Below are 15385 nucleotides of genomic sequence, written 5' to 3'. Positions count from 1 at the left end.
AAATTTACTTAATACAACCACATTATATGTTATCATATTGTATATTGTTGTATTGTGTTTGTGTGCAATAAAATGACTTGTTTTACTAGAAAAGTATTATAGATTTAATAAACAATTGTGCAAACGTCATGCAACATTGCAATTACTTTCATTTTTTATATTCCGCATGCTTTCAGAAAATATGTTAAGTTCTGTTGGGTTTTAGTATTCTTCAGGGCAAAAATTTACATTTAAATGTGCGAAAAATAGACTCTGGCAGAGAAATGGTTATTAGAATTTATCTTTACAGCAAACATAATCAGATCAAGAGAATGCCAGTGATTACCACATGCTTGGTATGGCTGTATTTTTCAAGACTCGGGATTATTTCATCTTAATTACTTTGATTACTTTAATGATTTTCAGCAATTTTCAGCTGATACAATAATTACTTATAATGAATTATGTATGTATGTGTGTATGTACGCGTAATTAAATATTACAAATGCATTCTGATAAATGTGAAAAAGCTGAAAAAATACCAGAAAATCACAGTATGTGGATAGACCATAAATGTAAATTAGCAAAGAGGGAGAATGGATGTTGGGACTTTAGATATACCCCCGTGTGCACAATAACATAGAAACAGATACTAATAACTGGGGGTGCAACGGATCAAAAAACTCACGGTTCGGATCGTTCCTCAGATCAGAGCCACGGATCGGATCATTTTTCGGATCACCACCATATATAGCCCCCACTGTAATATCCACATCTCCCCTCACTGTAATGTCCACATTTCCCCCACTATAATGTCCACATCTTCCCCACTGTAATGTCCAGATCATCTCCCCCACTGTAATGTCTACATCTCCCCCACTGTAATGTCCACATCTCCCCTCATCTCCCCCACTGAAATGCCCACATCTCCCACACTGTAATGTCCACATCTCCCCCACTGTAATGTCCACATCTCCCCCACTGCAATGTCCACATCTCCCCCACTGCAATGTCCACATCTCCCTCACTGTAATGTCCACATCTCCCCTCATCTCCCCCACTGTAATGTCCACATCACCCCCACTGTAATGTCCACACATATCCCCCCACTGTAATGTCCACATCTCCCCCACTGCAATGTCCACATCTCCCCCACTGTAATGTCCACATCCCCCTCATCTCCCCCACTGTAATGTCCACATCTCCCCCACTGTAATGTCCACATCTCCCCCACTGTAATGTCCACATCTCCCCACATCTCCCCCACTGTAATAGCCACATCTCCCCCACTGCAATGTCCACATCTCCCCCCATTTCCCCCACTGCAATGTCCACATTTCTCCCCCATCTCCCCCACTGTAATGTCCACATCTCCCCCACTGTAATGTCCACATCTCCCCTCATCCCCCCCACTGTAATGTCCAAATCTCCCCCACTGTAATTTTCACATCTCCCCACATCTCCCCCACTGTAATGTCCACATCTCCCCCACTGTAATGTCCACATCTCCCCCACTGTAATGTCCACATCTCCCCACATCTCCCCTACTGCAATGTCCACACCCCCCTCCACCTCCCCCACTGCAATGTCCACATCTCCCCCCATCTCCCCCACTGTAATGTCCACATCTCCCCCACTGTAATGTCCACATCTCCCCACATCTCCTCCACTGCACTGTCCACATCTCCCCCCACCTCCCCCACTGCAATGTCCACATCTCCCCCCATCTCCCCCACTGTAATGTCCACATCTTCCCCATCTCCCCCACTGTAATGTCTACATCTCCCCCCATCTTTCCCACTGTAATGTCCACATCTCCCCCACTGTAATGTCCACATCTTCCCCATCTCCCCCACTGTAATGTCTACATCTCCCCCCATCTTTCCCACTGTAATGTCCACATCTCCCCCCATCTCCCCCACTGTAATGTCCACAACTTCCCCATCTCCCCCACTGTAATGTCTACATCTCCCCCCATCTTTCCCACTGTAATGTCCACATCTCCCCAGTCAGCGCCGCTCTAGGAAGCTCACCTAGGCTGCCGCCGGGTGTACCAAGATAGCCGCCACTCCAGTTCGGATCATGTTCGGACCCGTTCGGATCACGGATCAATGAAGATCCGTTGCACCCCTACTAATACCATACAATATGTCTAAAATAATTTTGTCTTTATTTTACACAAAATAAAAAAGGCATATGTTGCTATCAATGGATGTAGTATAATATACTAGGTATCCATGGAAGGAAAAGGGTCAATAAGATCATTGACCCTTTTCCTTCCATGGACATCTAGTATATTATACTACATCCATTTTGAGTAAGTGTGCTTGTTTCTTCCCAAAGGGATGACTTGATATGTAATATTACAGACATAAATGATTTTTTCATGTGGAATTGAAATAATTTGTGGATAACATGCTATAATGTGACCTGTACCAACCCTCTAATAATATGTTTGTATTTGATGTATGATTTTCTTTGTTTTTGTTATAGATCTGTTTTTAAATTGTCTGATTTATTAATCTCATTGTGCCTAACTACTCAAAATGCATTGACCCTTCTAGCAGACCTTATGCACAGATTTATTTGTAATGTATTATATTTATAGCAACATATGCTTTTTATATTGTGTAAAATAAAGACAACGGGCCAAATCCTCAAAAGAGATACGACGGAGTAACTGCTGTTACTCCATCGTATCCCTGGTCCTAACTATGGAACTGATCCACAGAATCAGTTTTCCATAGTTAGGACGAAGATCCGGCATGTGTAATTGAATTACACTGCCGGATCTTAGGATGCAGTACCGCATCCGCCGCTGGGGGCATTTTGCGTCGAAATGCCGCCTCGGGTATGCAAATTAGGACTTACGGCTTTTCAGCTTCGTTTTTTCTCCGTAAGTTTTATTTTGCAAACGCAAAATTAGGGCTGCTTTTACAAGGTGTAAACTGTTTACACCTTGTAAAAACAGACCTTTCTTGCTAGCGACGTGATTTTTTTTTTATTAAAATATTTTTTTTTGGCGCCATATCTTTTTTTTTACCCGACGCAACTTTATTGTCCCGTCGCGATCCACAAAGCATGACGTAACGTAATTTCGCGCTATGCACGTCGGGAAAATGACGTCACGAGCATGCGCAGTACGGCCGGCGCGGGAGCGTGCCTCATTTAAATGGGAATCACCCCCTGGAGAAGAGGAACGCCTTGCGCCGGCCGGATTTAAGTTACACCGCTCAAAATTTCTAGGTAAGTGCTTTGTGGATCGGGCACTTAGGTAGAAATTTTGCAGCGGTGTAACTTAAATAGGAAAAATTACATTGCGCCGCTTCTTTGTGGATTACCCCCAACATTCTTTTAGACATATTGTATGTTATTCGTATCTGTTTCTATGTTATTGTGCACATAGGGATATATCTAAAGTCCCAACATCCTCTTTGCTACTATATGCAGGTTGATACCCCTCTGTTCACATGTTTTCAATATAGTTACACTCCCTTCCAAACAAATTGCTTGCATTGACATGTAAACTGTAATTACAATTCACAATAAAACAACGGCTACATTTGCTTAAAGCAGAACTTCCATCAAATATAAAAAAAAAAAAAAATTCAAGTGGTTGTGAATCCACTTTGTAATTTTTAGGCACTCTCCAGTGTTCGATAATGTTATGTGCCCAGTGTGTGTGCTTTAATAAAAAAAAAATGCTGTTCTATATCTTATTTCAGAGTGCTGCTTGGCGCTCACATGACCACCTGCCGCTCTCCTCCTCTCCTCCCAACTGATGTAAGTGGGGGATTCTCAGCCCCTCCCGCTGTAGCTGCCTGTCAGATCGAGAGAGGGAACGGCAGGCGGTCACATGATTATTCCAGGAGCACATTTGTGAAGTCAGACATTGATGTGACGAGAAGGCCTGGCTTACAGTCTCTGCTACAATTTATCCCAAAGGTCTATCGGGTTGAGATCAGGACTCTGTGCAGGCCAGTCAAGTTCCTCCACCCCAAACTCGGTCATCCATGTCTTTATGGACCTTGCTTTGTGCTCTAGTCCAAATCATTTGATGGAGGGGGGATTATGGTGTGGGGTTGTTTTTCAGTGAAGAGAACTTTGTGGGAACAGTTTGGGGATTGCCACTTCCTTCCAACTGAGCACCAGTGCATAAAACAAGGTTCATAAAGACATGGATGAGTGAGTTTGGGGTGGAGGAACTTGACTGGCCTGCACAGAGTCCTAACCTCAACCCGAAAGAACACCTTTGGGATGAATTGGAGCAGAGACTGCGAGCCAGGCCTTCTCATCCAACATCAGTGCCTGACCTCACAAATGCGCTTCTGGAAGAATGGTCAAACATTCCCATAGACACACTCCTAAACCTTGTGGACAGCTTTCCCAGAAGAGTTAAAGCTGTTATAGCTGCAAAGGGTGGGCCAACTCAGTATTGAACCCTATGGACTAAGACTGGGATGCCAAATAAGTACATGTGCATGTAAAGGCAGGTGTCCCAATACTTCTGATAATATAGGGTATATAATCTTTGTGTTTTGGTGATACCTGTAGTTCAGCTTTATTTTTTATTTTTCTTTGTCTGCAAATAAATAGTGAATGTACTGTATGCATTTGAAAATTTTTTGTGTAAGTCCGTTGGAAAAGATTTGTGCTTGTATTTGGTCATCTTTTGTTACTTACCAAAAGATAGTTTGTCATAATGTATCTGTTTGCAGCAAATATGGGTAATTCAATGACAGTCATGATAGTCAGCTGCATGGGATTTACTTTTCCTAGGATAACCCCAGATGAGATCAGGACTGGAAAGATGCTCATTAGTCCTGTTGATAAGCTGAAAAAAAACACCACGGTCAGTAAACAAATTACATACAGGGCAAAAAAAATGTATATATTATAATAACCTTTGGGAACAAAGACATTTCTATAAGTTCTATTTACAGATCTCTATTAGTATTTTAAAGTGGTTGTAAACCCTATTAAAAAAATTAAAATAAAATAAAACCCTGCAAGACAAAGGCTTAGCATACTAGCTCATTATGAAGTACTTACCTTACAGCGAAGTCCCCGCAGCGGGCCTCGCCCCCCCCCCCCCCCGGCCGGTAACATCTCTCCCGGAGTGACTTCTGGGTATCGTGCGCTGTGGGGGTTAGTTCCAGGTATCGCGCTCCGGCACTGTGATTGGCCAGAGCCACGATGACGTTACACTCACTGAAGCAACGGCACCTACATGCCATTGCTTTAGTGCGCATGTGCCGATGACATCAGCAAATACAGGGGATATCTCCTAAACCATGTAGGTTTAGGAGATATTCTGGGTAGCTACAGGTAAGCCTTATTATAAGCTTACCTGTAGCAAAAAGTGGTCTGTAAGGGTTTACAACCACTTTAAGCAGGAATGGGCTTCCAGATGGTGACAATGATAGAACGTGCCTGGTAAATAAACATCAGCACAACCACTTATAGGGGTTGATTTACTAAAAAGCAAATAGACTGTGCACATTGCAAGTTCAGTTGCATTCTGCATTTGGTCTAGAGTTTGTAAATGCTGTAAAGCTTCACTTTGCAAAGAATACCCAATCACATGCAAGGAAAAAAAACTGAATTTTTGCTTGCATATGATTGGATTATGAAAGTCAGCAGAGCTTCTCTTCATTTACTAAGCTTTCGTCTTTAGTAAATCAACCCCATAGCCTCCGCCAAAAGCACATGTGGCAGACTGACAATGCCAGCTTGGCAGTTTTCATCCCAGAACAGGAAGAGCCTGAATAAGAAACTTCATGGCAGGATCACCAGGCATTAACTTCTTTAGACCCAGGCCATTGTACAAAGACGGCCACAAGGTGGATCTACAGGTCCAGGAGGCTGTCTTTTTCCGGCCTTGGCTCCTCCAGCCACGGGGGTGCGCGAGCGCCCCGCCGGCGCACGCGCATTGCCCGGCGCGTAATTGAGATGCGCGTGCCTGACGGCCACGCTGTCCACCAGGTAACCGAGATCGCCCGTTACACAGCTAAGGACGTGGATCTCTGTGTGTAAACACAGAGATCCACATCCTGTCAGGCAGAGGAGACCGACATAGGGACACCGATCGGCCACCTCCCCCACTCAGTCCCCTCCCCCCACAGTAAGAATAACTCCCAGGGAAGACATTTAACCCCTTCCTCGCCCCCTAGTGTTAAACCCTTCCCTGCCAGTCACATTTATACAGTAATCAATGCATATTTATTGCACTGTTCGCTGTATAAATGTGAATGGTCCCAAAAATGGTGTCAAAAGTGTCCGATGTGTCCGCCATAATATCGCAGTCCTGACAAAAAACGCAGATAACCGCCATTACTAGTAAAAAAAAAAAAAATAATAAAAAAAATGTCAGAATTCTATCTACTATTTTGTAGCCGCTTTAACTTTTGCGCAAACCAAACACTATACGCTTATTGCGATTTGTTTTACCAAAAATATGTAGAAAAATACATATCGGCCTAAACTGAGAAAAAAAATTGTTTTAAAAAAATGGGATATTTATTATAGCAAAAAGTAAAAAATATTGTGTTTTTTTCAAAATTGTCACTCTTTTTTTATTTATTGATCAAATACCACCAAAATAAAGCTCTATTTGTGGGGAAAAAAGGACGTCAACTTTGTTTGGGAGCCACATCACACGACTGCGCAATTTTCATTAAAGGAGTGACAGTGCCGAAAGCTGACATTTTGCCTGGGCAGGAAGGGGGTATATGTGCCCAGTAAGCAAGTGGTTAAAGTCATAAAAGCTACAGATTTAAAAAGACTGAATACATTTTGAAATTACATTAACATGCTAAAGATTCTTTGAGATTTGGAGTGAGTTGGTTTACATCTACAATGCAATAAAAGCTAACAAAACCAAGGAAAAAAATAAAAAATAAAGAAATAAAAGAAAATATCAGCAAAAAATAGAAGCTAATGGAAAAAGGAGAGTTTGAAGTTAATTAGGGCTGATTAGGTTTAAGAAACCGTATTCATAGAAACAAATTTTATAAAAAATTGTTTGATTTCTTTTAATGATATTATGTGCAGATCAAATAACATGCCTTTGATCTGCATATACAACTACTCTAAATGCTTTTTAAAAATATTATTGCTACAATGTCCTACAATGTCTTAATCAATGAAGCCAAGAAACATTGTGGACTTCATTTATACTGCTGCTGCGGTCTGTGGTACTGCAGCAAAGACTGGGGCATGCCTGTATAACGGTCAAGACCAGCCCAAGCTACCTCATGCGTCCAATGTCCACAACCGATGAAAGTGTATATTTAGCCAAAACCTTTTGGATTTTTAGATACAGTATTTTTTTTTTCAGGGATTTATATAGCACCAACAAATATACAATGCTTTAAAGCAGGGGTCTCAAACTCAAATTACCTGAGGGCCACAAGACAAGTTTTCATATGCCATGGGGGGCCGCATGCAAACTTTCAAACTTCAAAAACAACAGTACTGGTGTCAGCGAACACATTATTAACCCCCAGCACTGGTGTCAGCGAGCGCATTATTACCACCAGCACTGGTGTAAGTCAGGGTTTGACAAATTTGCTTGGAATCTAGGAGCCAGCTAAAAAAGTTAGGAGCCAGAAAACGCACCCCGTCCCGACGAGCTTGCGCGCAGAAGTGAACACATACGTGAGCAGCGCCCGCATATGTAAACGGTGTTCAAACCACACATGTGAGGTATCGCCGCGATTGGTAGAGTGAGAGCAATAATTCTAGCTCCTCTGTAACTTAAAACATGCAACCTGTAGATTTTTTTAAACGTCGCCTATGAAGATTTTAAAGGGTAAAAAAGTTTGTCGGCATTCCACAAGCGGACACAATTTTGAAGCGTGACATGTTGGGTATGAATTTACTCGGCGTAACATTATCTTTCATAATATTAAAAAAAAATGGGGATAACTTTACTGTTGTCTTATTTTTTAATTAAAAAAAGTGTAATTTTTTCCCAAAAAAGTGCGCTTGTAAGACCGCTGCGCAAATACGGCGTAACAGAAAGTATTGCAACGATCGCTATTTTATTCTCTAGGGTGTTAGGATAAAAAAAATATATAATGTTTGGGGGTTCTAATTAGAGGGAAGAATATGGCAGTGAAAATAGTGTAAAATGACATTAGAATTGCTGTTTAACTTGTAATGCTTAACTTGTAATACAAAAAACAACAAAAACGTGGGGAATGCCCAGGGAAAAACCAAGCCTACTTACCGACCAGCTTGCAGAAAACCAATTAACCTGTCTACAGTATGCGTTAAAAACAGGGGTTCGGTCCGCACGCATTTGCAAGCATTTAACTTGTAATACCAACGGCTCACCACCAGATGGCGCCAGCTCAAAAAAAAAAAACATTTTTTTTTTTTTTTTGCTCCCCTCACTTCCACCCTGCCTGCGGGCCATTTAGAACTGGTCCGCGGGCTGCAAATGGCCCGCGGGCCGGTACTTTGAGACCACTGCTTTAAAGGGGTTGTAAATAACATTTTTTTTTTTTTTTGCTGAAATGACTGTTTACAGGGTATAGAGACATAATAGTTAACTGATTCCTTTTAAAAAGTATTAAAAATAGATAAAAATCAATCATATAATGTGCCTGTAGTTTCTAGTTTCGTTTTTGCATGTTGTTTCCTGCCTCTCTGCCTAACAGAGCATACAGAGCCATAGAGCAGTGATGCTTTGGAAAACGAAACTAGAAACTAGACACACAGTAATCACACCTCCTTGATTAGTGACCACAGAGAGAAAGCTCCCAGTACTGTGGTCATCAGGAAACAGACAAGGAAGTGTGGAGATCAGAGAAGAATTACAGCAACTTGAGAGCAAAAACGAACAATGAAGACATAGAACAGCACTGCATTAAGGTAAAGGAAGCTATTAAGATAAAAAGAAAAATTTCCTTTACAAACCCTTTAAACATACTGAACATACAACTGAACAGTTTCTGCCTTACTTCGAAGAGCTTCAATTTATAAGGTGCCAATAAGCCTAGGCCAGGGGCGGACTGACCATTCGGTACGTCGGGCACTGCCCGAGGGCCCGTGGTGGGGGGGGCCCGGGCTGGCTCAGTCCGCCCATGGAGGTGCCTGCAGCAGCGTCAGCTTCTACACAATGAAAAAAACCCAGAGAAAGCAGTGCCTTGGATCCCTCTAGCTAGGTTGATGTGGCTGCACTGTTGTATGAGAGGCTTGTGAGGTGTGAGCTGGAGATGGATGGAGCCGTGCGGGGATTTACAGTGACAGGCGCTCCGGCCACCTCTCCCCCCTGTGGAATTCAGCTGAGGGGGCGGGGCCGTAAGTCACTGCCGCGGAGGACTGTCTGTGAAGGAGCTGCTGGACTCGGAGGCAGAGTGAATTGCACAGACACAGGCATGGCATCCACACAGACCTGCCTTGTGTGCAGAAGCAGGTCAGTGTCATAATGAAAGCACTGTCTGTGTCTCATCTGTGTTATAAGGGCCATGCTGATTGTTACTTTACCTTCTTTCCCTGTGCTGTGTCTGTGCTTATTTACCAGGTAGCAGGTCAGGTGCTATTCACTAGTGCACATGATGAGCCATCCATCCTGGCCAGCTCATCCCTCCTGAGCCTCTGAGGCCTCGTACACACGACAGAGTTTCTCGGCAGAATTCACCGAGAAACTCGGTCAAAACCCGGATTCTGCCGAGAAACTCTGTCGTCTGTACAGTTTTGGCTCGATGGAGCCGCCGAGGAACTCGACGAGAAAATAGAGAACATGTTCTCTATTTTCTCGTTGTCCTCGTTGTTCTATGGGAGAAGGCGGCCCGCCGAGCTCCTCGGCGGCTTCATCCCAAAACTCGACGAGGAACTCGACGTGCCAAGCACGTCGAGTTCCTCTGTCGTGTGTACGAGCCTCTCATACAACAGCCACATCATCCTAGCTAGCAGGATTTAATGGTTCAAGGCACTGCTTTCTCGGGGGTACAGACTCGTTTTTTTTTTTTTATTGTGTATGATAAGCTGCCACTGCTCCGGGCACCTCCAGGTTTCGGACTGAGCCGGCCCGGGCCCTCCCACCACGGGGCCCTCAGGCAGTGCCCAACTGACCGAACGGTCAGTCCGCCCCTGCACACTGATATCTGGTACACTGAATGCCACTCAGTGTATAGATATCAGTGTTATATATAGGGAATAGCACTTAGACCTGATTTACATTGAAGCAATATACCATGCGATTTGACATGTCAAATCGCATGGTAATAGCACTACCCGAATCGGTGCGATGCCCCATTTCTGGCGCAGCACCGATTCCCAAAAGTAGTTTCTGTATAACCTTTGGCGACTTCTTGGTGCAATTTCCATAGACATCTGTGTATGGAATCCGCACAGACGTCTCTGAAATCACCCGCCAAATTCACACTGACATGCGGGTATGAAATCGTGCGAGTTTAGCTGAACTGTCTCACACAATTTCATTCCCGCTGTCAGTGTGAACCTGGACTAAGGCCTGATTCACATCTATGGCATTTTTTGTGCTTTTTGCATTTTGTAGATTTGCACAACAGTCCATTTAACATGGTTTCCTATGGAACACGTTCTGTAGTGCAAATCTGCAAAATGCAAAAAGCACTAAAAATGCATACTGTAGGTGTGAATCCAGCCTAAGTGAGTGTTATTCCCTATATATATTCCTTACATTGGTGATCAGTGAGAAGAATGCTCCTTACATTGGTGATCAGTGGGAAGAATGTTCCTTACATTGGTGATCAGTGAGAAGAATGTCCCTTACATTGGTGATCAGTGGGAAGAATGTTCCTTACATTGGTGATCAGTGGGAAGAATGTCCCTTACATTGGTGATCAGTGAGAAGAATGTCCCTTACATTGGTGATCAGTGGGAAGAATGTTCCTTACATTGGTGATCAGTGAGAAGAATGTCCCTTACATTGGTGATCAGTGGGAAGAATGTCCCTTACATTGGTGATCAGTGGGAAGAATGTCCCTTACATTGGTGATCAGTGAGAAGAATGTCCCTTACATTGGTGATCAGTGAGAAGAATGTCCCTTACATTGGTGATCAGTGAGAAGAATGTCCCTTACATTGGTGATCAGTGAGAAGAATGTCCCTTACATTGGTGATCAGTGAGAAGAATGCTCCTTACATTGGTGATCAGTGAGAAGAATGTTCCTTACATTGGTGATCAGTGAGAAGAATGCTCCTTACATTGGTGATCAGTGAGAAGAATGTTCCTTACATTGGTGATCAGTGGGAAGAATGTTCCTTACATTGGTGATCAGTGGGAAGAATGTCCCTTACATTGGTGATCAGTGAGAAGAATGTCCCTTACATTGGTGATCAGTGAGAAGAATGTCCCTTACATTGGTGATCAGTGAGAAGAATGCTCCTTACATTGGTGATCAGTGAGAAGAATGTCCCTTACATTGGTGATCAGTGAGAAGAATGCTCCTTACATTGGTGATCAGTGAGAAGAATGTTCCTTACATTGGTGATCAGTGAGAAGAATGTCCCTTACATTGGTGATCAGTGAGAAGAATGCTCCTTACATTGGTGATCAGTGAGAAGAATGTCCCTTACATTGGTGATCAGTGAGAAGAATGTCCCTTACATTGGTGATCAGTGAGAAGAATGTCCCTTACATTGGTGATCAGTGGGAAGAATGTCCCTTACATTGGTGATCAGTGAGAAGAATGTTCCTTACATTGGTGATCAGTGGGAAGAATGTTCCTTACATTGGTGATCAGTGGGAAGAATGTCCCTTACATTGGTGATCAGTGAGAAGAATGTTCCTTACATTGGTGATCAGTGGGAAGAATGTCCCTTACATTGGTGATCAGTGAGAAGAATGTCCCTTACATTGGTGATCAGTGGGAAGAATGTCCCTTACATTGGTGATCAGTGAGAAGAATGTCCCTTACATTGGTGATCAGTGAGAAGAATGTCCCTTACATTGGTGATCAGTGGGAAGAATGTCCCTTACATTGGTGATCAGTGAGAAGAATGTTCCTTACATTGGTGATCAGTGAGAAGAATGTCCCTTACATTGGTGATCAGTGGGAAGAATGTTCCTTACATTGGTGATCAGTGGGAAGAATGTCCCTTACATTGGTGATCAGTGGGAAGAATGTTCCTTACATTGGTGATCAGTGAGAAGAATGTCCCTTACATTGGTGATCAGTGGGAAGAATGTTCCTTACATTGGTGATCAGTGAGAAGAATGTTCCTTACATTGGTGATCAGTGGGAAGAATGTTCCTTACATTGGTGATCAGTGGGAAGAATGTCCCTTACATTGGTGATCAGTGGGAAGAATGTTCCTTACATTGGTGATCAGTGAGAAGAATGTTCCTTACATTGGTGATCAGTGGGAAGAATGTTCCTTACATTGGTGATCAGTGGGAAGAATGTTCCTTACATTGGTGATCAGTGGGAAGAATGTCCCTTACATTGGTGATCAGTGGGAAGAATGTTCCTTACATTGGTGATCAGTGAGAAGAATGTTCCTTACATTGGTGATCAGTGGGAAGAATGTTCCTTACATTGGTGATCAGTGGGAAGAATGTCCCTTACATTGGTGATCAGTGAGAAGAATGTCCCTTACATTGGTGATCAGTGGGAAGAATGTTCTTTACTTTGGTAGTCAGTGAAAATGATTTAAAGTAAATACAATTATTTAAAAAAATGTAAAACACACCCATAATCCCTTCACACACTCTATATAAAAAGGGTTATGTAGGATGAGCATATGTATGTAAACAATAATGGATACATGTATAGTATCCACCAGAACATCAGAGTGAGAGCAATTCTAGGGCCATAATTCATAGTTAAAGGGGTTGTATGGGTTCAGTTTTTTTTTTTTTTTTAATAACAAACATGTTATACTTACCTCCACTGTGCAGTTTGTTTTGCACAAAGTGGCCCCGATCGTCATCTTCTGGGGTCCCACGGAGGCTCTCACGGTTCCTCCCCGCAAGAGCTAACCCCCTCTGGGAAGCTCTCTCCCGAGTGGGTTACCTTGCAGGCGCACTCCTGTGTGATACACTTGGCGGCCATACCCGATAAGTGTATGACTCAGCCCCACCCCCTGGCGTGCAACAACATTAATTTGATTGACAGCAGTGAGAGCCAATGGCTGCGCTGCTATCAATCTAACCAATGAAGAGCCGATTGGAAAGCTATGCGGGAATATTGTGCTAATTTATGAAAACCTTAATTTCGAAAATGTACCATTGTTGCACTTTAATGTACATTTTATTTTTCTTTAATTCCTATAATAAACATTTATTTGGAACATAGCATCCAGAAATTCTTTGAATGCATGCAATATGGGCAGTGCAATATGTAGGTAGGATTTGTGTGGATGCAGCTTGAACGTGGGCAGGGACACATGGGCAGAGACACAGGGGGCCCCATGATCTCCTTTTGCCCGGGGGCCCCATGAGCTGTCAGTCCGCCCCTGGCCTAGGCATATCTTTGAAGTGTGAAAGAAATCCAAAGTTTCCAGAGCCAACCCATGCAAGCACAAGAAGATAATGCAGATAATGTCCTGCCTGGGATATGAATTGGGGACCCGCGTTCAGCAAGGCAGAAATTAACCACACTGAGCTGCCCAGTAGACAATGGCTAGAACCACTGACAGATTTATTGCTGCCTGTATCTCCACTGTTGTGATTCATCCTATCTTTGTCCTGGCGACCATTGTCTCAAATACAGAAAATTTAAAAGAGGGAAAATCTTTCAATGGAGACACCTTTCCAGTGACAGCTGTGTAATACCACGTACATACGATCAGAATTTTCGATCGTGTGTACGCGGCATAACAGTTCATTTCCCTTGACTTTGGAGAGATATTATCACACTTCCTGTTGTCACTTTGGGACAGGAGATGAAGGCCCCTTCCACACGGGGCTGATCCGTTTCAGCAGAGTCTGCCAACTTAGCGGGAGATCTCTCCGTTGATCTACACTGAGCCGGCGGATGACAGGTCCGTCTTTGCTCACTGAGCGGGGAGGGGCCTGTCAAGCACTGCTAATTCCTTTGGAGAGATCGCACAGCATGTCCATTTTCATCAGATCTCACCTGATCCGATCCGACAGGACGAATGGCGAACGTATCGATTTTAGCGGAGCAGAACGGATGGGATGTCAGGGGACATGGTCACCAATGATATCCGTCGCTCCATAGACTTCTATGGAGCACCGGTTCAGGCCTGACAAAAAAAACGAAACGGTCCGCCCCGTGTGAAAGGGGCCGAAGGGTAATTTTCCCTAATAATACACAGACAGCACAAAAAAGACAGAAGTTTTAACCATTTCCTACTTTGTCTATTACTAGACAAAACGTTTGATTATAGATAAAGCTTTACATATTTAGCAATAGTAATACATTCAGCTAGCACAAATACAGCTTTGAGAGTGAAGGAGTATGTAATAAGCAATACCATACCTGGAAAAACTGATGGCTGGAACTCCATCTGTCCTGTTAAATAGGAAAGCATCCAAAATGGTTGCCCACTGCAGTCCAACTGCTGTGATCAGAAAATTAAAAGCAACTCCGCTAAATCCAAATTTCCTTAGGAAGGCAAACAGGAAGCCGACTCCAAGAATTATGATGACATTCACATCTTGAAATGCTGGCAATTAAACATATACATTTTTCATTAATCAAGCGTATCTACTTATACTCTAAATAAAATGCACAACATCGCTACCACTGAAAAGTGTAAATAAGATTTATTATTTTTAAACAGTTATAAACTAGCGAAAAATATGATCTTTGAAAATATATAATAGACAAAACGCATTTTTACTTCAACAAATCACAGGTCATTTCAACATCCTTCGGTATAAGATCATAGCACCAGGTGAATAGGTGGCAGATGTTTATAGTACTGTGGCAGGTCGAGCCCGTGCCACTGTTTGAAAAGGCGATCAAGGCCAGGTTTTCTAGGAAGAAAGCACACTGATGATGCAGGTGTGTGCTGGGTTTATGTTAAAGATAGAGGTCAGTGGCCCCCGAGTGGGTCAGTGTGTGAAGGGAGCTGTGAGGTGCATGTCGAAGCATACTGTCCAGGTCAGGACAAACAAAGGCCAGAGCCTGGGAGGATGTAGCAGCTGCAGGAGAAACAGTCAAACTGACAGCTTTTTGTGTACGAGCACTGGGACTGTGTGACAGTGTGGAGTAGTGGTCTCCAAACTGCGGTCCTGGGGCCGAATGTGGCCCTTTGCTTGCCTCCAGGGATGGACTGGGCATTGGGACTACAGGTAGGTTCCCAGTGAGCCGATGGCTCAGTGGGCCGGCTTCAGTGACAGCGGACCACCGCCCCCCTTCCGCCCCTCTGTTTCTCCTTTCCTGCAGCACTCACCTCCTCTCCCTCCCTGCAGCGCTCACCTGGGGGGGAACAAAGAAGC

The 15385-nt window shown here is 43.4% G+C and overlaps 1 protein-coding gene across 1 annotated transcript in view; it reads right to left on the bottom strand.

Moving 5' to 3' along the window:
- LOC120926866 (blood group Rh(D) polypeptide-like) overlaps window positions 1-15385 on the bottom strand; it is a 65449-nt gene that overhangs the window by 39516 nt on the left and 10548 nt on the right. Inside the window, exons 2-3 of the mRNA XM_040337136.1 lie at window positions 14421-14607; window positions 4663-4813 (exon numbers count right to left, since the gene is read on the bottom strand). Coding sequence (XP_040193070.1) covers window positions 4663-4813; window positions 14421-14607 — 338 coding nt within the window. The remainder of the gene's footprint in view (window positions 1-4662; window positions 4814-14420; window positions 14608-15385) is intronic.

Source organism: Rana temporaria, chromosome 2 (assembly GCF_905171775.1).
Source record: "Rana temporaria chromosome 2, aRanTem1.1, whole genome shotgun sequence".
Taxonomy (NCBI): domain Eukaryota; kingdom Metazoa; phylum Chordata; class Amphibia; order Anura; family Ranidae; genus Rana; species Rana temporaria.
This window is presented reverse-complemented; position numbering and strand designations above follow the sequence as displayed.